Source organism: Artemia sp. Qi Xiang Cuo, chromosome 2, assembly GCF_049724085.1.
Source record: "Artemia sp. Qi Xiang Cuo chromosome 2, ASM4972408v1, whole genome shotgun sequence".
Taxonomy (NCBI): domain Eukaryota; kingdom Metazoa; phylum Arthropoda; class Branchiopoda; order Anostraca; family Artemiidae; genus Artemia; species Artemia sp. Qi Xiang Cuo.
The window spans coordinates 7,760,730-7,785,582 of NC_142795.1; the positions used below are offsets into that span (position 1 = coordinate 7,760,730).

A 24,853-nucleotide genomic window follows, 5' to 3' on the forward strand; every position below is an offset into this window, starting at 1 on the left:
AGGTCAGTTATCAAACAAACTTGCTGCATATGACCCGTGGGTCAAAGCTTTTGTAACGCTTCGTAGGGCTTGACATCCGAGGTCTAGTTTCCTTTATGTCTGATTTTATAAAACAGGCTAATTTCTGCTCGCTTTAATGTCTAGTACTGACTTTCAATTTTCGCTGAAAAACTTTTTTTCTTAATTTCATGCAAACTAAAGTATAAAATAAAAACTTAAAAAATTTTAAGCCATTATTGAATGGACTAGATTGACTTTTATTTGTTATTCAGGAACAAAAGGCACAGTAAGAATCGCAAAATGTATAATATAAGAAAAAAATGACCAACAAGCTTTTTGGTCCAGGTAAAGGAGAGTAACTAGTTGACGTTGTTTCACGCTTTGTCGAATCTAGTAGCTTCTTTTCACTGAAAATAATTCTTGACTAGACAGCCTAGAATAAAAAGTATGACAATTATAGTTGTACTAGTAAAATAAAACTAGCTAAAGTCAATGACAGTTAATAGTCAAAATATACAAAAGCTGTTGGCCTGCTGAAGTGTCTTCAGAGATATTGCTTGTACCTCATCTCCTATGCGCTCAGCCACTCAATCAGCAAAGTTCGTTTAGATCGTAAAATTTATCACCCTCTCAACAATTTTTACTCCGATTGTATTGTATGCCAATTTTGGTTCAATTTTATTTTTTTTAATCCCTAAAATTCGATCGGACTCTGTTTAGTTTCAATTATGATACTTCTGCCAATGACATATACGCAATACTGCATATACCTGAGGTCGGTAACTTGGCATACCCAGGATAATTGTGAACTGAGAGCTAATAATCAAGAATCGTGAACTGAAATGTGAATTGAGGACCATCTGCTCGAAACCTCATTCTGAGAAAAAGACGATGAAAGATTTCGAACGCTTCTTTTGAAATGCTCCATCAGCTAGCTTTATCTTCAGCCATTAATAATAGAAAAAAAACAAAGAGGTGGAATAGGATAATTTGCCCGTGGGATGATTTCCCTCGCTACAAAAAAAAATTGCAGACATGTTAATTATAATAAAATTAGTTTTTCTTAGAATAAAGCAATAAAAATAAAGTTCCTTAGAATAAATGTCAAAATACAAATTTCAAAATTTTCCAAGAATTAAACGTTGATTAGAATAAAACAACAGAAGGACCACATAGAATCTCCACATATACTCTTCGAAAGAGTGGGAAAAAAATTCAAAATGGCAGAAGATCCCCAAAATGTAGTATCTTACGAAATAGGACAATTTCGCTCTAGGGCCACGAAATAATCAAAGTTAATTTCAATTCAATAAGCATATTTCTAAAAGCCCTCTCTCTCACTTTGCTTCTATATATAACAGCGCTCAATGCCAGTAGTACGCATGACCAATAAGTAAATGATTCCCTGTGGTTACAGAAGGGGCAAGTAGGAATCGATCACTATATTTATCGTCTGTTGGTTAAGATCCTTGCTTTCTAATTGCATAAATCCTATAAAAAATTATGTAATTTAGCAATCAGTTATACCTCTGCAATTTTGCGAGAGAATGCAATGGCTTTCAAATTTTCGAAGATTGATTCAAATTAGCAATGTTACGAATATCGATTAAAATATGGTTGGTAAGTCAAATAGCCCTCTAAATTATATAGTTATGTCATTACAGTAATAATTATGTGACATTTTAGCCCCCAAGCCTTCTATAGTACATTTCAGGGGGAACAGGGTGAACAAAAGAAGGGACGTTTTTCAGGAAGCTCATTCTGACCTTTGATACATCGTTACTAATAGCTTTATCTTATATATATTCGAAGATGTCCAATGTATTATTTAAAAAAAATCAACATGTGTTGTTGTTGAGGGGTTTAAAACATTTATGTTGAGGACTTTAACTGCTTGGGCTCTACTAAAAAGAAAAGATCCAATTATTGAGATTAAATATGGCTGAACTTTAAATTCTAAGGAAAGTTTATCTAACAGCATATTATGATTAATTTCATCAAATATAAGTCCACCACTACAAGATTGAGCCTGCATTAGACTTTTCAAGCTTATTACTTTATGTGTCCAGGAAGTGATGAAGGTAGTGAGTGTTATGTAGTGTTTTATGAGTAATTAAGGATTATTGAACTATAAGTTTTGACGTCTCAAAGCTTTGTTTCCATGGCACAATCAGACCTGATTTAAGAGATACGAATTCTTATAGGCTAGCAGGGGTACAAGTACAAGTACGGTACAAGTAGAGCATATGTCATTTAAGGTAAACATTTAGAATATGTTTTTTTTTCAACCAGCCAGTTCAGACAGTTTTCATACAGGTTTAGAAGACGAGCTTAAGTGGAATGGGTTGAGCACCAGAAAAGCACTGTTCGTTACTTTTCTCTTTCACAAGGGTAATCAAACCCTATGTCCAACAATTGAGGAATTTACCAGATAGAGGGAGTTTCATTGTAAACTAAAAACAATGAGATTAGAAGATATTGCAAGAAGGTTTTAATTAGTTTGATGGGAATGTCAAGTGGATTGGTGCTGTAATTTCCACGGTTTTAACGTTTTTTTTTACGTAAAAGGATGAAATAGTAGGAAAGCCGAGCGGCATTAAATAATCGGAATTTTTTTAGATAGGCAAAGGAATCTTTGCGTAAAGGAGGAATTAACCCCGTACTTGTCGGTTATTGGAAACACATTCGAGAATTACACACAGGTTACATCTCAGAAAACCGGTTTCATAGCTACAAAAACCAGTGGAGGATGATACAATGCATTAGACTTAGACAAAATGCTTTGAAGTTGAATAATTTGGGCTATATTTGCACATTAGGGGTGTGGATGGGGTAAGGTTAGTTTGGGTTAGGCTGGGTTAGATTAGGTTTCCATAATTTTGTTTCTAAAGTATTATTTTATCATCATGTTTTGTTATTTTTCCTTAGGATTAGCCTAAATTCGCTTCTTGGGTGTGTTTCCAATAACCGACAAGTACCATTAATTCACCCCCCCACCCCTCGATGTTGGCCCCATAACAAAATCTTTTGTAAGTACCTACTTCCAGTCCTGTTTGAAATGAAAAGGTAAAAACATTATTTGTAAATAAGAAAAAATGTTTTGTGTGGTGAAAATCCGTAGAAAAATAGTTAATAACTTTTTTTTGTCGAATAAATCCCGCTTTTCAAAAAATACTTATCTGTTTCAGATCTGAGTTCCCGGTATCACATAGGTGCGAAATTTGTCCAAAAGACTTAAAGTTATTCGATTTGGCAGCCATGGTTCTCAATATTGCTTTGCAATAGCCTAACAAAAAGTCATACAAGCAAAGTTAGAGTTCTCTTGAAAAATAGTTTTTGTAGATATATACCTGTCACTGATGTCTGACGGAGAAACTTCTCTGTCCGAAGATCGTTGGTGAAACTGGAGCGGAGGTGGCAGAGGCAGGTGTGCTAAACTCGGATGCTGACTCTCTCTGTGTCTTCTAAGGTCAACTTTTCTTTGGAAAGCTTTCTCACAAAGACCGCAGCCGAATGGCTTATATCCAGTGTGTTTCCTCATGTGTGTGATGAGGTTCGAGGACTGAGAAAATGCTTTGAGGCACACAACACATTTGTGAGGTTTTTCACCTGGAATGAAGGACAATAATTAGAAAAACTTATATGTATATGATGGTTTGACGATAAAGACGTAAGAAAAGAAGATGAAGTACTAAAAGGTGAGAAAACGAACAGTTTGATGGTTGCTAGTTTGCTGAAACTTGTATTAGGCCCTAAATCTGACATTAATACGTCATTATAGACCGGATGATTTGAAGGAGGTTCGTAGAATTAATTTTCATTCTAGATATTGTAAGTTCTGCTACGTCTACCACTTTGATAAATAAATAAAAGTTCAAATAGGGATCAAATCATTTTAATAGACAGTGATTTTCACAAAAAGTAATAAAATTTCACAAAAAATACTAGATATTTCGGTCACATATGCAGTGAGCTTCATTAGCAGTAACACTCCTGATGACGGAGTTTTATTACTGTTTCGATATTAACATGATATTACTGTTTGTAATATCAAACAGTAATATCATGATATTACTGTTGATATTAGCTGATATTACTGTTTCGCTTAAGCAGCACAGTGGCACGATTGTCCAATTTACGGCCTTTAGCCTTATTCCTTTTTTATTTACTTACCTGTCTACTTAGCGCTTCGTTTTTGTCGTTTAATAGGCCAAATTGTGTTTGTTTCTTGTACTGTAATATTATGTTGCTCTGTGTTTATGTTGCGTTTTTTTTTTTTTTTTGCGTTCCACTTGTATTTTGTCCTAATTGAATAAACCAAGTATTATTCACTATGTTTACTCTTTATCTGCAGTGTATATAGGGAGCCGTCCGAAAGGAAAAAATGCTTATTTAAATCTGTCGTGGCTTCGGTTTAGAAACAAAATTAAGTAAGCAAACAAATTTTTTTAACTGAAAGTAAGGAGCGACGTTAAAACTTAAAACGAACAGAAATTATTCCGTATATGAAAGGGGGTGTCCCCTCCTCAACGCCTCGCTCTTAACGCTAAAGTTTTTTATTGTTTAAGAAAATAGAGTTGTGAGAAAGTCAAACTTTAGCGTAAAGAGCAAGGCGTTGAGGAGGGGACAGCCCCTTTCATATACGGAATAATTTCTGTTCGTTTTAAGTTTTAACGTCGCTCCTTACTTTAGTTAAAAAAAACTCTTTTTTTTATTTAATTTTTGAACGCTTTTGAATTAATGCAGGTTTTGATTTTTGCTCGCCGTACATGAATAATTAAAACAAAATATACATATTAGTTTTACTTTTATTTGGTTAAATGGCTTTCTCAAAAGTTGTTTAATTTTATTTACTAGCGTTTTCATTAGTAATAAAATATACGTAACTTACGAATTAGCTTACGTAACGAACTTCTATATTCATATATTTTTAATACGTATATTAGGGGGTTCGCCCCCTAGTCAATACCTTGCTCTTAACGCTAATTTTGTTCGAATTCTTTACAAATGACCCCTTAATCATAAAGGCCGTTAATAAGAATAAATAGCTCTTATGAAAGTACTAAAAATCTTTGGCTTAAAGAGCGAGGTATTGACTAGGTATTTGGCTTAAAGACTAGGGGGTGAACCCAATCATATACGTAATATTTTCTGTTCTTTTAAGTTTTGATGTTGCTCCTTACTTTCAGTTGAAAAACTTGTTTTTTTATATTTAATATCTGATCTTTTTTTAAATAATGCTGGGAAGTCCGGCACCCCCTTCATAGCAATGTACTTTCCCCCATGAAAAATTCCTCCCTGGAAAGATCCTCCCACATAACCGCCGACCCCCCCCCCTACCGGAAAAATCCCCCCCTGAAAACGTCTGTATACTTCCCAATAACCAATAGCCTACTATATGTTAACATTGGGTAAAGTTCATAACTTTCAGCCCTCCCACCGGGGACTTCGGGGGATTAAGTCATCCTAAAAGACATAGTTATCATATTTTCGACCATGCTTAACAAAATGGCTAACTCAAAATTTTGATCGGGAGACTTAGGGAAAAGTGAGCGTGGGAGGGGGCCTAGCTGTCCTCCATTTTTTCGGTCACTTAAAAAGGGCACTAGAACTTTAAATTTCCGTTCCAATGAGCCCTCCCTCTAGGATCACTGGTCTAGGATCACTGGTCGATACGATCACCCCTGGGGAAAAAAACAACAAAAAAACAAATAAACACGCATCCGTGATCTTTCTCCTGGCAAAAAATGCAAAATTCCTCATTAAGGTTCTATAACTTTTAGGGGGTATTCCCCCTTTTTTCGAAAATCAGCCAAATTTGCTCAGGCACGTAAGTTTTGATGGGTAGGACTAAATTTAGTTTTATAAAATAGTAAGTTTTGATGGGATGAAACTTATATATTTAAAATAAGCATTAAAATCTGATTCTTTTGATGTATCTATTGGTATCAAAATCCCTTTTTCTAGAGTTTCGGTTACTATTGAGCCGGGTCGCTCCTTAATTACAGTTCGTTACCACGAACTGTTTGATACAAAGACATAAGCCACCTGTAAAATAATACTGTAAACGTCTCTTTTTCGATCGTGCCTGTTACATTTACACCAGAAAGTAATATATGTTAAATCAGAATAGTAAAATATCAAAACCAAGTTGCGCCATCAAGCCATGGCTAATTGGAGCAAAAACCCTTTTTCAGGATTGTATAAAAATTATGTCATTTCACTTGTTGATCACTGGTGGAAAAAGTGCTTATTTAAATTTTTCGTGGCTTCGATTTAAACACACAATACAGAGACATAAACCACCTATAACATAATGCCGTAAACCTATCTTTTTTTATCGTACCTGTTACATTTACACGAGGAAGTAATATAGTTACCGCAGCAGCATCAATGGCTTACTTAGCTTGCCATTTGGGTTTAACCTTAAAGCCACACGATTTGGTCTAGTAAATGATTTCAAACACAATGTTGGAAAAACATATGGAATGATTTGTCTTGGGTGTGCCTAAATTACCGTCAAATTTGGGTAGAATTTTCTTTCGCTACCCTTCATATTCTAGCCCTGTCGCCTATCCAGATCATATTCATTGCAGATAAGGAAAATGCGACCCATAGGGCGTTTAACTTGTTTGAAAAATCCATGCTTAGTCTCCCTTCCCTCCAACTTTGGTGGAAAAAAAACACCAGAAATCAGTACTCTATGATTTCAGCGATCTCTTTGTTGCGATCACGATCAGGAGGGAGAAGTTTCTCAAGCAGGTCAAGCCCCTTGACCGACGAAGAGCATGGTATGTACAAAGCGTTGGTCAGCAGCAGCACTATTACAGCTTAAATCTATATACGGATATATATTCGTATACACATTTATGCTGCGAGCACTATGCAGAGGTTTTTTCTTGTGCACTGAGTTATTTTCGTTCGATACTCTTTCGATCAGTGAAGTATTAATTTAAGACTTCATTAATTTCAGTTCTTGTGCTATGGTAATTTCTTTTCATTTTTCTTCAATCCATTTTTTATTGTCAAGCATAGTCATTAATGAATAATAAAATTCATGCATTCAGGTTGATTGATTGTTACTGATCAGCTTTATAGCCATATGGCTTTTAAAATGTCGAATAAGCCCTGTTCATACCAGACAATTTGTTTGGTTAGTTTTCTTCCTAAGTGTTTATTTCTTTTTTTTTTAATCTTATTTTTGAGCATATTATTTCTATATCTTTTTACGGCTAATGGCCTTTTTACAATTACAAGATCATGGGCGTGAATCAGGGAGGAGGAACAAGAGGGCATTTGTCCCCTTAATCTTTTTGGCTCTTCCTAGATTGCGAAAAATACCTTTTTTTAGCAGATACATTAAAAAATTCTTTTTTTCAGAGAGGGGGAGCAAGAGGGTATTTGCCCCTTTAATCATTTTGGCTCTTCCCAGGTTGTAAAAAATACCTTTTTTAGCAGATACATTGAAGCATTCCTTTTTTATGGCATTTTCATTGAAAAACTATAAATTGAAGAAAATTTCCCCCCTCCTTCTCTAGATTTTGAACAATAAGTTTTGCTTTTCCCCCTAAAATTCTGTGAATTGGTGCCACTGCTCAAGATGTTCGATTAATAGTTGTTATCTGAATAAACGTGACAACGCACGTGTTGATATTCCAGAGTTTCAGCTGAATCGTATTTTGGCTCTATTCGAGCCAAAAATACGATCTTGGGGAACAGATAGCAGAGATCGGCCCTCTTGCTGTGGGGTGATCTTTTGTTCCTTGAAAGGGGAATAGGAACTTTAAATTTCCACTGAAAAAAAACAGCAACAATACCAGCTATAACTAATCACACAACTGTAAAAGGCTGGAGTGTCGTTTGAACTTCACTGAAAGCAAAATGTGTTTTATGCAGTTTTATTTTTCAAGCAGCATCTAGAAAATCTTCCTCTGTTTTTCGGAGTGCCCATGCTTCAGAACCTATACTACCAAAGATTATCCTTTTTCGGACAACCGCCTAGGGCTAAACGGAAAGCAGGTCTTCCGTGATTGGGGTGGAAGGATATCGTAAAGAAAGATTTAAGGGAAATGGAACTTCCTGTGAGGTTGTAAAGAAGGAGGCCTTGAATATATTGAGATGGAGGAGGAGCGTGCGTAGCTGTGTTTTCCAAAGGCGGCTTGGTGCTGCTATGAGTTGTTAGTAGTATTTTATTCTTTAATCTAACATTAATTTAAAAAACTTTTTGAATGAAACCCAAAACGAACAGAAATTACAATAATTAACCGAGTCAAACTCAAAACGAGCAGATATTAACATAATTTGAGCGCAAAACCTCTAAAGCCTTCCCAAGGCCAGAACAAAATTTGCACTTTACTGAAAAAATATAAATGTTTTTACTTTCATAACTTATGTTAATTTCTGCTCGTTTTGAGTTTGACTCGGTTAATTATTGTAATTTCTATTTTTCTCGTTTTTCTCGTAATTTCTCGTTTTGGATTTCATTTACTTATCGATGCTGATTTGTGGTAGTTTCACGCTTGGTAGATTATTTGATTTTATTTTTGCTCATTTTTTGTTTAATGGAGTTCTTTACTTTTCTTTGAAAAAATTATTATGTGGAAAAGTTTTTTAAATTAATTTCAGTTCGTTTTATATTGACATAGTCTTTTCAGGGAAAAAGAAAATAACACTTTAAATCTTTTCGTTTTTTATGACTTTATAGTTTGGCCTGCTATTTGTATGCTGGAGAAAAATTTTCAGCATTTTTTAACAACATACACCCTTTTAAAAATCTGGACACAAATAGTACTGTTTAATTTAGTTTCATACCTCTTCTAGTTGACCTGAAATGGAAAACTTGATACCATTCGCAAAAAAATATGTTTACTTTCTTTGATAGCTTGGATACACTTACGCTATTTTGATTTGGTTAAATTTTAAGAGCAGAATTGGGTGGGTTGGGATGGGAGGGTGGGAGTGGAAGAGGGATTAGTTGCCTTCAAATCACTTCCGACTATTAAAAAGGGCATCAGCCCTTTCTATTTTCAATCAAATGAGCCATTTTTGGAATTCCCACGACAACTCCTTCGATACGAAGGGCCCTGGTCTAAACAACAACAACAACAACAAATAATACATTATACCCACTTCGATCTTTACTATGAAAATGTCAAGCCTTCCAATCACTTTTGACTATTAAAAAGGGCACTAGGCCTTTCGATTCCAATCGAATGAGCCCTTTTGGAAACGACAGCGCTTTCTATAAGCACTTTATATGCCCCCAGGGCATAAATTACAACCCTTACCCTAAGGTCTGTTAGGGTGGTTGTCATCCTCTAAGACTGAATTTCCAGAACTTTAAACTACGTTAAACAGCATGGCCATCTCAAAATTTTGATTGGATGTGTTTGGGGAAATGATGGGCGTTTGAGGGGCTGTAGTCGCTCTCCAATCATTTTCAACTATTAAAAATGGCCCTAGCCCTTTCAATTTCCAATCAAATGAGCCAATCAAATGCTGGAGGGGGTCATTCTTAAAGACCTTATTTCAAGAACTTTCTACTACGTTGAACAAAATGGTTATCTGAAAATTTTGATTGGATGTGTTTCGATGAATGGTGGGCGTGAGAGGGGGGTTAGTTAACCTCAAATTAGTTTCTACTATTACAAAGGGCACTAGCCCTCTCAGTTTCGAATTGAATGAGCCCCTTTTGAAGTTTTACGACAACTCTATCTATAAAAACCTTATATGCCCCAAAGGCAGAAATTAAAACCTTTGCCCTTGGGGCTCTGGGGGGTTTGTCATCCTTAAATACATAAATTCCAGAACTTTCAACTAGGTTGAACAAAATGGCTATCTTTGAACTTTGATTGAATGTTTTTGGGGAAATTATTCTCCATTCACTTTCGACTATTAAAAAGGGAAATTTCAATTTCCAATCAAATTAGGCCTTTTTGAAATTTCTATAACAATTTTCTGTATAAACTTTATATGCCCCTAGGGCATAACTTAAAACTCTTGAACTGAAGGCTCTGATGCGGTTTTCATCGTAAAAGACCTAATTTCAAGAACTTTAAACTAAGTTGAACAAAATAGATATCTGACAACTTTTATTGGTTGTGTTTGGAAAATTGCTGGGCGTCAGAGAGGCGTTTGTTGCCCTCCAATCCCTTTCAACTATTAAAAAAGGCACTAGCCCTTTCAATTTCCAGTTGAATGAGCCCTTTTGAAGTTTCTACGCCTTCAATAAATACCTTATACAACCCCCCGGGCATAACTTACAACCCGTGCCCTGAGGGTTGCGGGGGGGGGAGGGGTTGTCATCCTTAAAGACCTAATTTCCAAAACTTTCAACTACGTTGAATAAAATGACTATCTAAAATATTATTGAATTTGTTTGGAGAAAAGATGGGCGTGAGAGGGGATTAGTTGCCTTCAAATCACTTTTGACTATTTAAAAGGGCACTAGCCCTTTGAATTTCAAATCAAATGAGCCCTTTTTCAGGTTTTTATGACAAAGATTTCAATGAAAACCTTATACGCCCCAAGGTCATAACTTATAACCCTTGCCCTGAAGACTGTGGGTGGAGTGTCCTGCTCAAAGGTATAATTTCCTGAACTTTGAACTGCGTGGAACAAAATGGCTATCTTTTGGGGAAATGGTGGGCGTGAAAGGGGTGTTGGTTGCTTTCCAATTACTTTCGACTATTAAAAAGGGCACTAGCTATTTCAATTTCCAATCGAATGAGCCCTTTTTTTTAAGTTTCTACGACAACGCATTATATAAAAGCCTTATATGCCCCCTGGGCATAATTTACAACCCTTGCCCTGAGGGTTGTGGGGGGGGGGGTTGTCATCCAAAAAGACCTAACTTCCAGAATTCAAAACTACGTTGAATAAAATGGCTATCTCAAAGTTTTGATTAGATGTGCTTGGGGAAAAGGTGGGCGTGAGAGGCGGGATAGTTGCCCTCTAATCACTTTCGATTATTAAAAAGGGCATTAGCCCTTTGATTTTCCAATCGAATGAGCCTTTTTCAAAGTTTCTACGACAACGCCTTCTATAAAAAGCTTTATATGCCCCCAGGGCATAACTTACAACCCTTGCCCTAAGGGCTGGGGGGACTGTCCTCAAAAACATAATTTCTATCTAGAAATCAACTACGCTGAACAAAATGGCTATCTCAGAAATTTGATAGGATGTGTTTCGGGAAATGGTGGGCGTGGAAGGGGTGTTAGTCACCTTCCAATTACTTTCGACTATTAAAATGGGCACAAGCCACTCCAATTTCCAATTGAATGAGCGCTTTCCGAAGTTTCTACGACAACTTCTTCGATACGAAGTGCCCTGCTCTAAAGGAAAAAAATTAATAAATAATACATTGTGCCAACATCGTTCTTATATGCCCCCCAGGGCATAACTGAAAACCCTTGCTCTGAAGGTTGTGGGGGAATGTCCTCCTCTTTACATAGTCCCCGTTTCTTGTCTCGTTCTCGAGTGTCCCCGTTCTTTACTTAGGCAGCGCGATCCTGCTGCGTATGATTTAAACAAAAACTTTCTATTTAAACCTTATATGCCCCCAGGGCATAACTTACAACCCTTGCACTGAGGGCTCTGAAGGGATTATAATCCTAAACGACCAAATTTGCAGAACGTTCAACTACGTTGAACAAAATGGATATCTCAAAATTTTGTTTGGATGTGTTTTGGAAAATGGTGGGCGTGAGAGGGGCATTAGTCACTATCCAATCACTTTCAACTATTAAAAACGGCACTAGCCCTTTACATTTCGAATTGAATGAGCCCCTTTTGAAGTTTCTACGATAACGCTTTCAATGAAAACTTTATATGCCCCGGGGCATAACTTACAACCCTTGCCCTGAGGGCTGTTGGGGGAGGGGTTGTCATCCTTAAAGACCTAATTTCCAAAACTTTCAACTACGTTGAAATAAATGGCTATCTGAAAATTTTGATTGGATGTGCTTGGGGAAAACGTGGGCGTGAGACGGGGGTTAGTTGCTTTCAAATCACTTTCGACTATTGAAAAGGGTACGATCCCTTTGAATTTCAAATCGAATGAGCCCTTTTTCATGTTTCTACGACAAAGATTTCAATAAAAACTTTGTATGCCCCCAGGGCATAACTTATAATCCTTGCCCTGAGGGTTGTGGGGGAGTGTCCTCCTCAAAGATATATTTTCTATTTGGAAATCAACTACGCTGAACAAAATGGCCATCTCAAAATTTTTATTGGATGTGTTTGGGGGAATGATGGGCGTGGTGGGGGGCTAGTTGCCCTCCAATCACTTTCGACTATTATAAAAGGCACTAGCCCTTTGAATTTCCAATCGAATGAGTTTTTTTGAGGTTTCTACGACGAAACCTTCTTTAAAAACTTTTTATGGCAACAGGACATAACTTACAATTCTTGCCTTGAGAGTTGTGGGGAAGTGTCCTCCTCAAAAACATATTTTTTATCTGGAAATCAACTATGCTGAATAAAATGGCTATCTCAAAATTTTCATTGGACCTGTTTGGGGAAATGATGTGCGTGGGGGGGGGGGCTAGTTCCCTCCAATCACTTTCGACTATTAAAAAGGGCACTAGCTATTTCAAATTCTCAATCGAATGAGCCCTTTTTGAAGTTTCTACGATAACGCGTTACATAAAAACCTTATATGGCCCTGGGCATAATTTACAACCCTTGCCCTGAAGGGGGGGGTTGTCATCATCAAAGACTTAATTTCCAGAATTTGAAACTACGTTGAATAAAATGGCTATCTCAAAGTTTTGATTAGATGTGTTTGGGGATAAGGTGGGCGTGAGAGGCGGGATAGTTGCCCTCTAATCACTTTCGATTATTAAAAAGGGCACTAGCCCATTGAATTTCCAATCGAATGAGCCTTTTTAAAGCTTCTACGACAACGCCTTCTATAAAAACCCTTATATGCCCCCAGGGCATAACTTACAACCCTTGCCCTGAGGGCTGTGGGGGACTGTCCTCCTCAAAAAAATAATTTCTATCTAGAAATCAACTACGCAAAACAAAATGGATATCTCAAAATTTTGATTGGATGTGTTACGGAAAATGGTGGGCGTGGAAGGGGTGTTAGTCGCCTTCCAATCACTTTCGACGATTGAAAAGGGCGAAAGCCACTCCAATTTCCAATTGAATGAGCGGTTTTTGAAGTTTCTACGACAACTTCTTTGATACGAAGTGCCCTGCTCTAAAGGAAAAAATTAATAAATAATACATTGTGCCAAAATCGTTCTTATATGCCCCCCCCAGGGCATAACTTAAAACCCTTGCCCTGAGGGATGTGGGGGAGTGTTATAATCTTTACTTGGTCCCCTTTTCTTGTCTCGTTCTCGAGTGTCCCCGTTCTTTAATTATGCAGCGCGATCGTGGGTCCTATGATTTATACAAAAACTTTCTATATAAACCTTATATGTCACCAGGGCATAACTTACAACCCTTGCACTGTGGGATCTGAGGGGGTTCTCATCCTAAAAGACCTAATTTCCAGAACGTTAAACTACGTTGAACAAAGTGCATATCTCAAAATTTTGATTGGATGTGTTTTGGAAAATGGTGGGCGTGAGAGGGGCATTAGTCACTATCCAATAACTTTCAACTATTAAAAAAAGGCACTAGCCCTTTCAATTTCCAATTGAATGAGCCCTTTTGAAGTTTTTTACGACAACGCTTTCAATAAAAACTTTATATGCCCCAGGGCATAACTTACAACCCTTGCCCTGAGGGCTGTTGGGGAGGGATTGTCATCCTTAAAGACCTAATTTCCAAAACTTTCAACTACGTTGAATAAAATTGCTGTCTAAAAATTTGATTGGATGTGTTTAGGGAAAAGGTGGGCGTGAGAGGGGGGTTAGTTGCTTTCAAGTCACTTTCGACTATTGAAAAGGGTACTATCCCTTTAAATTTCTAATCGAATGAGCTCTTTTTTAGGTTTCTAAGACAAAGATTTCAATAAAAACCTTATATGGCTCCAGGGCATAACATATAATTCTTGCCCTGAGGGTTGTGGGGGAGTGTCCTCCTCTAAAATATATTTTCTATCTGGAAATCAACTACGCTGAACAAAATGGCTATCTCAAAATTTGTATTGGATGTGTTTGGGGGAATGATGGGCGTGGGGGGGGGCTACTTTCGACTATTAAAAAGGGCACTAGCCCTTTGAATTTCCAGTCGAACGAGCTTTTTTTGAAGTTTCTGCGACAACACCTTCTTTAAAAACCTTATATGCCCCTAGGGCATAACTTAAAACCCTTGCCCTGAGGGCTGTGGGGGAGTGTCCTCGTCAAAAACATTTTTTTCTGGAAATCAACTACGCTGAACAAAATGGCTATCTCAAAATTTTTATTGAATCTGTTTGGGGAAATGATGGGCGTGGGGGGACTAGTTGCCCTCAAATCATTTTTGACTATTAAAACGGCACTAGCCCTTTGAATTTCCAATCGAATGAGCATTTTTTTAAGTTTCTACGACAATGCCTTCTAGAAAAACCTTATATGCCCCCAGGGCATAGCTTAAAACCCTTGCCCTGAGGGTTGTGGGGGAGTGTCCTCCTCAAAAACATATTTTCCATCAGGAAATCAACTACGCTGAACAAAATGGTTATCTTAAAATTTTGATTGGATTTGTTTGGGGGAATGGAGGGGGTGGGGGGGCTAGTTGCCTTCCAATCACTTTTGACTATTAAAAAGGGTACTAGCCCTTCAAATTTCCAATCGAATGAGCCTTTTTTTAAGTTTAAACGACCACGCCTTGTTGAAAAACTTTAAATGCCCTCAGGGCATAACTTAAAACCCTTGCTCTGAGGGTTGTGGGGGAGTGTCCTCCTCAAAAACATATTTTCTATCTGGAAATCAACTACGCTGAACAAAATGGCTAACTCAAAATTTTTATTGAACGTGTTTTGGGGAATGATGGGCCTGCGGGGGGGGGCTAGTTCCCCTCCAATCACTTTCGACTATTAAAAAGAGCACTAACCACTTCAATTTTCAATCGCAATAGCCCTTTTCGAAGTTTCTACGACAACTCCTTCGATACGAAGCGCCAGGATGAAGAAAAAAAATACATTGTGCCCACATCATTGTTTATTGAGGTATTGCTAGCGCGCTGCCTATGATTAAAATTAGATACTACCCTAACTTTCAGGGATTATTTTTGTCCATAGCAGTATTTTTATAACAACTAATTCAATTTTACTAATCAATGGAATTAATTTTTGTCAATTATTTCTACCCTTTATATCCATTCTTTTCAAATGTAAAGGTAATCTATTGGTTGAATTAGAATTTCTATTTACATTATTTATTTAGTTTTGAGGATAGCGCAAATGACTCTTTGGGAGGATTAAATAAAAAAAACAGTTTTATTTTAACTGAAAGTAAGGAACGACGTTAAAACTTAAAACGAACATAAATTATTCCGTATATTAAAGGGACTGTCCCCTCCTCACCGCCTCGCTCTTTACGCTAAAGTTTTTTATTTTAAAAAAAAATATAGTTCTGATAAACTCAAACTTTAGCCTAAAGAGCGAGGCGTTGAGGAGGGGGCAGCCCCTTCCACATACGGAATAATTTCTGTTCGTTTTAAGTTTTAACGTCGTTCCTTACTTTAGTTAAAAAAACCTTGTTTTTTAATTATTTGATTTTTGAACGTTTTTGAATTAATGCAGGTTTTGATTTTGGCTCACCGTAAATGAATAATCAAAACAAAATTTGCATATTAATTTTACTTTTATTTGGTTAAATGGCTTTCTCGAAAGTTGTTTAATTTTTTTTACGAACGTTTTTATTAATAATAAATATACGTAACTTACGAATTAACTTACGTAACGAACTTCTATATTCATATATTTTTAATACGTATATTAGGGGTTCGCCACCTAGTCAATACCTTGCTCTTTAAGCTAAAGTTCGAATTTTGTTCCAATTCTTTAATAATGACCGCTTAATCACAAAGGCCGTTAATTAGAATAAATAGCTCTTATGAAACTACTAAAAAAATCTTTGGCTTAAAGAGTGGGGTAGTGACAAGTGAGTAAAACAAATACTTTAGATATTATTTCCGGCTGGCTTGAAGTTTTGATGTTGCTCCTTACTTCATGCAGAAAAACTTGTTTTTTTTTATTTAATTTATTATCTCTTTTTTAAATAATGTTGGGAAATCAGGCGTCCCCTTCACAACAGTGTCCCTTCCCCCATGAAAACTTCCTTCATGGATATATGCTCCCATATAACCCCCGACCCACCACCCCACCCCCACTACCAGAAAAAATCCCCCCTGAAAACGTCTGTATACTTCCCAATAACCAATACTATATGTTAACATTGGGTAAAGTTCATAACTTTCAGCCTTCCCCCCGAGGACTTTGGGGGATTAAAAGACATAGTTATAGCATCTTCGACCATGCTGAACAAAATGGCTATGTCAAAATTTTGATCGGGTGACTTTGGGAAAAAATGAGCGTGGGAGGGGGCCTAGTTGCCCTCCATTTTTTGGTCACTTAGAAAGGGCACTAGAGCTTTTAATTTCTGTTCCAATGAGCCTTCCCACGATATTATAGGACCACTGGGTCGATACGATCACCCCTGGGGGAAAAAACAAACAAATAAACACGCATCCGTGATCTTTCTTCTGGCTAAAAATGCAAAATTCCACATTTTGTAGATAGGACCTTGAAACCTCTACAGTAGGATTCTCTGATACGCTGAATATGATGGTGTGATTTTCATTAAGGTTCTATAGCTTGTAGGGGGTCTTTCCCCCCTTTTTTCGAAAATCCGCCAAATTTTCTCTGGCGCGTAACTTTTGATGGGTAGGACTAAACTTGATGAAACTCATATATTTGAAATCAGCATTAAAATCGGATTCTTTTGATGCATCTATTGATATCAAAATCCCGTTTTCTAGAGTTTCGGTTACCATTGAGCCGGGTCGCTCCTTACTTACAGTTCGTTACCACGAACTGTTTGAAACAGCAGGCTTATTTTTTATAAAAAATTTCGACAAAACAGTTTTACTGTTTTAAAAAGACATTATGTTCGTCAATATTTTCTGTTTTTTTTTTAATGTATTCGTTTCAAATGTATAAAAAAAAAATCAGTAGCTAAATAAAAATCACAATTTCAGCTATATCTTTAGTTTTCAGTAAATCTCCATAAACACAATTAGCAGACAAAAGATTTTTCAAACCTTTCTTTTCTAAAGCTCAGTATTTATAAACAAAGGACCCGATCGTTGACTCTTAAGGTTTCTTGAGCTCATGGAAAAATAGACGAATCAAAAGCTCAACTATCTGATTAACTAACAAGGAAACCTTACAATAGTACGCTTGACTCGAACTCTGAAACAAGATTTCCCCAGGAAGCCCTAATAAAGGGGAAGGACCATATAAGGAATTTTTAAATCCGTTTCATGAAAATGTATAATATAAATAAAAAAAACTTCAAATATTGTTAAAATCAGAATAAGATATTTTATAAACAGTTCGTGATAACAAATTGTAAATAAGGAGCGACTTGGCGCAATACTAACCGAAACTCTGAAAACGGAATTTTAGCAATAAGAAATACATAAAAAAAATAGCTTTCTCGCTGATTCCAAATGTTTAAAAGTCAGTGAGTTAATTTTTACCCACCGAAAACTACGAACCTGAGGAAATTTGCCTGATTTTCAAAAAAAAGAGAAACACCCCCAAAAAGTCCCCTTGTTGGCCAAAATTTGCCCCTTGTTTACATATTGTAATTATTATTGAGAAGTGTACAGACATTTTTCGGGGAGGGAAAATTTTCTGATGGTGAGGGGTTGATGGTTTCTAGCATGAAGAATTTTCCGTTTAAAGGGAAGTTTCCGGGGATACACTTTCAAGGAAAAATTTTACATGAGTTGCCAGAATTCCCATACAAAATTCTTTGATTTGTTTTACTTTTTCATTAGTGACTCAATTTTATACGTGTAGCTGTTCCGGAGAGAATGCTCAGGTGATTTTTTCATAGGCTTTGGGAGTGTTTAGGGTTTTTTCCCGTGGGGGCCACGGGAAAAATTCTGTTACTTGTTAAGAATCCGGTAAGTACGCCAGAACGACTGCATCCAGAAAGACCGAGATGCTACAAGAAAAACAGGTTTTCTCTTGCTTTTGAGGTGTTGCTCACTCCGTGACAAAGATCTAAACTTTAGGTTTTTTTGGTTTAGGGGGACTAAAAGGTACCTAGGTTGGGTTAGGTAAGGTTAGGTTAGGTATTTAATATATGCTATGCTTTACTCCTCCCCCCTAATGTGCAAATATATAGCCAAATTTGTTTCTGAACTATTATATTTTCATCATATTTTGTTTTATTTCATTACCATTAACGAAACTTTGCTTCTCGCCTACTTACCGGATCCTCAACAAGTACCAAAATTCTCCATGGAGGAAGTTTCCACGGGAAGAATTTTTCATCGGGGATTTTTCTTCGAGAGAAATACTCCATGGGGGAATTTTCCGCGGTAAAGAAACTTTCCATTGGGGGACGGGGATTTCCAGGAAAAAATTTCCACGGAGGGGTATTTCCGGCATGATTTGAAAAATGATCAGAAAATCAAACGAAAAACAAGGCTGTTTGCAAATGAAAGTAAGCCAAGGAGAATTTTACAGGCGGAATTGTCCATAAGAAATTTTTTGGATGGGGAAATTTTCAGCGAGGATACAAGTGTCCAAGGGAGGGGAATTTTGCGCGGGAGGATATTTCCACGTAAGAAGTTACGTGGGGTGGGAATATTCAATAGAGGGGGGAGGCGGATTTACCGGCATTATTTAAGAAACGATCAGAAACACAGGCGTAGAGTACGGGGGGACAGGGTGCCAAGGCCCCTACAGGGTGACGCCCGGGGGGGGGGCTCAGACCCCCAAGAAATTTTGAATTCTGCCCTGTAACGTTCAGATTATTAGCACAAGCACACTTCACAGTTATCTTCTCAGTCTTAAGACTGATTGTTTTGACTTTCAGTAGTAGCAATTTGTCTAGTGTAGCTGATAGAGTCAGTGTCAGCGATTTCGGTAGTAATAGTACTACGAAGGGCAGAACATTTCAAGCTAGCTGAACTCGAAAGTACCAATGGTTACGACTCGACACGACTCAGAACGGTGCTGTGTGTACAGTCTGCACAGAAGCAGTGAATATGAAATTGTCCCTTCCAAAGACTTCTTGCGATAAAGACTCCCTTGACACATTCGTAACGAAAGGGTTCAGCAACTGAAAAAGGACGCTTGATCGCTTTAAGTCGCACGGAGCTTCGGGATTTCACAAAGCAGCTATCTCAACCACAGACTCTTTGCACCGCGGTAATGACGTGAGTCAACAGCTAAGTGCACAGTACAAGCAAGAATCACACGACTCTCGCAAAGCTCTGAGGCTCATATTCTCGTCTTTGAAGTACCTTGCCTCACAAGGAATATCTATAAGAGGTAAGCAAGAAGAGTCTTCGAACTTCCGACGCCTTCTTGAACTAAGGGCAAATGATATTCCAGTTTTAGAAAAATGGCTTGTCAGACCAGAAAAGTACAAGTGTTTGTCACCTGACATTCAAAATGAAATATTACGAGACACGTGCCATGCTACGATGAGACTCCTCATAGATCGAGTAAAAAAGTACAAGTATTTTGGAGTGATGCTTGACGAAACCGCTGATGTTTCCTGTAAAGAACAGATTTCCGTTTCTCTTAGAACTGTTGATGACAACCTCGACATAAGCGAAGCGTTTTTTGGATTTTATGTAACTGAAAACACAAAGAGTGAAACACTACTTAAGTGCTTGATGGATGTCCTTTGTCGTTTCGGTCTTTCGTTACAAAATTGTCGTGGACAATGCTACGACGGCACTGCTAACATGTCTGGGAGCGAAAGGGGGTCTACAGCCTCTGGTGAAGGCCCAGGAGGGAAGAGCCTTATATGTACATTGCCGTGCTCGCTGTCTGAACTTGGTTGCTCAGGATGCGGTGGAAACTAACATCAATATGAGGAATGTTATGAACATGGTCCAGAGATTTATCGCTTTTGTTAGAGGTTCCGTCAAAAGGCTATCAAGTTTCAACAGCGTAAAGCTGGATGAACGGGTGGCACTCCGACCATTCTGTCCAACTAGGTGGATCTTAAGAAAGCCCTCTATCACGGGAATCACTAGCAATTACTCTGAAATAATCCACTGGATTGAGGACTTCAGCAATCACCCAGAAAACCTAAACAGACAGCCGAAGCTGATCGATTTCTAGATACCTTTACCAACTTTGATACATTCTTCAAGCTATAAATTCTTCACATTATCTTTACTGCAGTTGAAGACTTCAATACTGCACTTCAAAGAGCGCAGCTCGATTTCAGAGATGCAGAGGAAATAATTGATTGCCTCCGTAAGGTCTTGAAAGGTATGAGGAATGAACATCGCTTTAAACTGCTATGGGAGGCAGCTGTCTCATGTGCAGACATTCTGGGTCTCAATGAACCAAAGCTTCCGAGAAAAACCAAAGTTCCTAGTCGTTTTGATGGAAGCAGGGCTCATCACCATCCGTCTAAGCCTGAAGATACTTATCGCCAAGTTTTCTATGAAGCTATCGAATGTATACTGATGGGCTTGACTACAAGATTTGAACCAAGCCAAACAACTCGACATCTCTTTAAAGTAGAAGAGTTCGTCATAGATGTATCTGACGTTTCGTACGTGCAAAACTTCTATAAAGTGAATTTTGAGGACTACGCCCAGTTGCAGCTGCATCAAGACATACTCCTTGATCAAGCTAAAGCGAACAAAAAGGAGATACAGAAATTTGATGCTGTTCTCAGTTTTCTGAAAGAAAATGATTCCTTGCCAAAGATGCTCACCAGATGGGGAAGTTAATTAAGATAGTGTTGTGTATGCCAGTTTCAAACTGTACTTCGGAAAGATCGTTTTCAGGCCTTCGAAGGCTAAAAACATACCTTCGGTCAACAATGACCCAGGAAAGACTGAATCATTTTGCTATTTTGTCAGTGCAGAGGAAAGTCCTAGAAAGCGTAGACTTCAACAAACTCACAGCCGAGTTCATCAAGCGAGCTCAAGTTTGGATGAATACGTTTTCACTATCCCATTAGATGTGCGTTAGAACTTAGAAATGAAGGAACTCTTTGTATTCGACCGACCCGTAGCATTGGTGAGTACCAACTATTCATGGCTTAAAGTCAAGGGGAAATTTTGGCACCTTGGGGCAGGTTCATTCTAAAACAGAAATATTTTGCAAATTAACGGCGAGATTCTATTCATATAGTAATTTTAATCTTATGCTAAAAGCATCTAGCTATTTTCAGAAGAAGGCCAAAGAAGCCTTTAATGCAGTGATACATTCTTAAACTTTTGCTTTTATTCTTGCTCGACAAGTCTCGATGTTGTACTTCGGATTTTTGTTCAAACACAAACAGTATTTTTTCTTTACCTCATCTCCGGTAAAAAAAAAAAAAAACTTCCACGCTTGTAAACCGAAAATCTGTAGTGAATTTAAGAGACTTATGAGATAAAACGACATGTCAAAATACACGTCCCATCTGACCCACATCTCCCCTAAGGCAAACACAGCTTTTATGTTGCTTTGCTTTCGGTGCAAGGGCTGCCCCCCCTCCCGGAGAAATCGAAACTCTACGCCTATGATCAGAAATGAAATAGAAAAAGACAATATTTTTCAACTGCAAGTAAGGAGCCACGTTTAAAATTAAATGAACAGAAACTGATCTGTATGTTAGGGGGATACCCCCTCCTCAATATCTTGTTCTTTACGCTATAGTTTGACTTTTTGTCCCAATTCTTTAACAAAGACTCCTGAAGTGCAAGGGATGTTTACTTAGAATCAATTAAAAAAAAACTTTCCGAAAAAGACATTTTTCAAAGAAAAGTAAAAGCTAAAAGCCATGTTAAACTTAAGATCAGCAGAAAAAAATTAATAAAACACAAAAAATAAATAAATAATATAATAAATTAATAAAACAAACAATCATAGCAAACAAAGATACAACGGGTACTAATACAAAAAAAAGTAGATCTTAAGACGTGTAACACTTAAATTTAGTATGCAAATCAAGCTCCAAAAGAACATAAATCACTATAAACAAGAGTTTGGCTATTATCCCCCTTCCCTAATTGTAAAAGTCTAAAACCAACTGCGTCATGGGGGGGGGGAATTACACTCCGATCACTTTTGGCTCTTAAAAAAGGGAATAGAAATTTCGACTTCCAGTCAAAAGAGCCCCTTCCGAAGTTTATACGACCCATCCATATAAAGTGCCTCTGGGAAAAAAATACAATAAAACTTTGAAGGTATATAAGATTTATTGATTCTTCTATATTTGCACCTGTCATCCTTATGTTTGCTATGATCGTTAATTTTAATTTCTGTTCGTTGTAGGTTTCATGTATTCTTTAATAGTAATTTCTGGTCGTTTTGAGTTTGAGCTATACTAGGATTTAATTTCCGTCGGTTTTGAGTCTAATGGCTCTTTACTTCTCTGTGAAAAACTTCTTTTAGGAAAAGTTTTTTTTTTAATGTCTGTTCGTTGTGGGTTTCATGTATTCTTTAATAGTAATTTCTGGTCGTTTTTAGTTTGAGCTATACTAGGATTTAATTTACGTCGGTTTTTAGTCTAATGGCTCTTTACTTCTCTGTGAAATACTTCTTTTAATTTTTTTTTTCAATTTCTGTTCGTTTTAATTACCAGAGTATATTGTTGGATTATAAAATGAATATTTCTACAGCTTTTCACGTCTTACACTTAAGATTTAAAATATACGGTTATAATTTATTAGTTACTTATTGGGCTGTTGAATTTTATTATCATAGGAACTCATTTATGTTTGTTTTTAGTTTAATGCCCTTTACTTTTCTTAGACAAACTTCTTTTTCGTAAAGGTTTTTTATTAATTAACTTTCCTTTGAAAATTTTCTTTTTATGGATTTTTTTTTAATTTCTGTTAGTTTTATTAAGTTCTTTATGTGTTTATAAAAAGAATTTTTCAACGGTTTTCACGACTTAGACTTAAGCAACACTTACAAGACTTGTAATTTATAGACTTATAACTTACAATGCTTACCGTCGGGCTCTGGGGATTGTGTCAAACCCGGAAGCATTGTTATATGATCTTAGGACTATTCTGAATAAAATGGTTATCTCAAAATTTCAATCAGATACATATGGGGAAAATAGGACCTGGGGGGAACTAGTTGCCCTCCTGTCACTTTTGACTCTTAAAAAAGGAACTAGAACTTTCAATTTGTACTCAAATGAGCCTCCTCCAGAGTTTATATGACAATTCCTTCCATAAGACTTCATACGCCCACAATCCTTTCCCCCGGGCTCTGAGGAGGGGGGGTATCAATCCCGGAGGCATTGTTATATGATTTTTGAACTATTTTGAATTAAATGGTTATCTCAATATTTCGATGGGATCCATTTGGAAAAAAGAGGGCCTGGGGTTGGAGCTAGTTGCCCTCCAATTACTTTTGACTCTTGAAAAGTGAACTAGTACTTTCAATTCCCAACCAAATGAGCCTCCTCCAAAGTTTATAAAGTGACCTCTTCCACAAAAACTCTTTAAGCCCTAAAACCTTGTATCTGGGTTCTGGGGGGTCACATCAACCGTGGAGGCATCGTTACATGGTCTTTGGACTATTTTGAACAAAATGGCTATCTCAAAATTTCGATCGGTTGTATTTGGGGAAAAGAGGGCATGGGGTGGGGAGTGAGTTAGCCTTTGATCACTTTTGACTCTTAAAAAGGAAACTAGATCCTTCAACCTCCAACCATACAAGCCTCTTCCAAAGTTAATGCGACCACCCCTTCCAGAGAAATCTTATATATCCCCAATTTTAACTTAGGCCTACAACCCTTGCTCCAGGGCTCCGTCTTTTTTCTTCAACCCTGGAAGCATTGTTATATGATCTTTGGGCAATTTTGAATAAAATGACCATCTCAAAATTTTGATTTTCTGCTGTTGGGGAAAAGAGGGCGTGGGGCGGGGGTTACTTGCCTTCTTATCACTTTTGACTCTTTAAAAAGGAACTAGAACTTTCAATTTCCAACCAAATGAGCCTCCTCCAAAGTTTTTATAGCCATCTCTTCCTTAAAAAAACTCTATATACCCCTGCGGCAAAACTTTCAATCCTTGCCCCTGGGTTATGGAGGGCTGTATCAACCCCAGACGGATTGTTGTATGATATTTGGACTATTTTGAAAAATAGCTATCTGAAAATTGAGACCAGATACATTTGGGGAAAAGAGGGCAGGGAGGGCTGTTTGCCCTCCGATCAGTTTTGACTCTTAAAAATGGCCCTAGAACTTCCTACTTCGAATTAAATAATTCACTTCTAAAGTTTATGTGTCTACCCCTTCCATATGGTGCTTCTGGGAAATACAACAACATTGAAGCCTTATGCCTTTTCTAACGCTATACCGATGCCTCTGATAAGAAGCTTTTAAAGTATTGAAAAACGTTTGTCTGAAGAGCGAGGTATTGAGGTGGGGGCATCCCCCTTATATATGGGATAATTTCTGTTCCTATTAATTTGTAACGTTGCTCCTTACTTTCAATTGAAAAAAATTATTTAATTACCACATGAAACGTTTAAAACTCCTTTTCAACGAATTAAAGATAACATCTTAAGAGTTTCTTATATCGGGAAATCGCTCTGTAAGGTAACATATCTCAACATCATGCTCATAAATATGAGCCAATAGCCATAAATTAAGGACTTTTGGTATGGCCTTTTGGTCCATACCTTTCAAGACTTCTTGATATTTTGATAATGTTTGGCGCTTTCACATTTTCATACAATTCGGGAATTTTACAT

At 37.2% G+C, this 24,853-nt stretch overlaps 1 protein-coding gene across 1 annotated transcript in view; it reads right to left on the reverse strand.

Moving 5' to 3' along the window:
* Nucleotides 1–242: 242 nt before the first annotated feature.
* Nucleotides 243–24,853, reverse strand: part of LOC148954862 (uncharacterized) — a 36,323-nt gene continuing 11,712 nt past the window's right edge. Inside the window, exons 4-5 of the mRNA XM_089107971.1 lie at nucleotides 3,351–3,609; nucleotides 243–433 (exon numbers count right to left, since the gene is read on the reverse strand). Coding sequence (XP_088964097.1) covers nucleotides 391–433; nucleotides 3,351–3,609 — 302 coding nt within the window. The 3' untranslated portion in view covers nucleotides 243–390. The remainder of the gene's footprint in view (nucleotides 434–3,350; nucleotides 3,610–24,853) is intronic.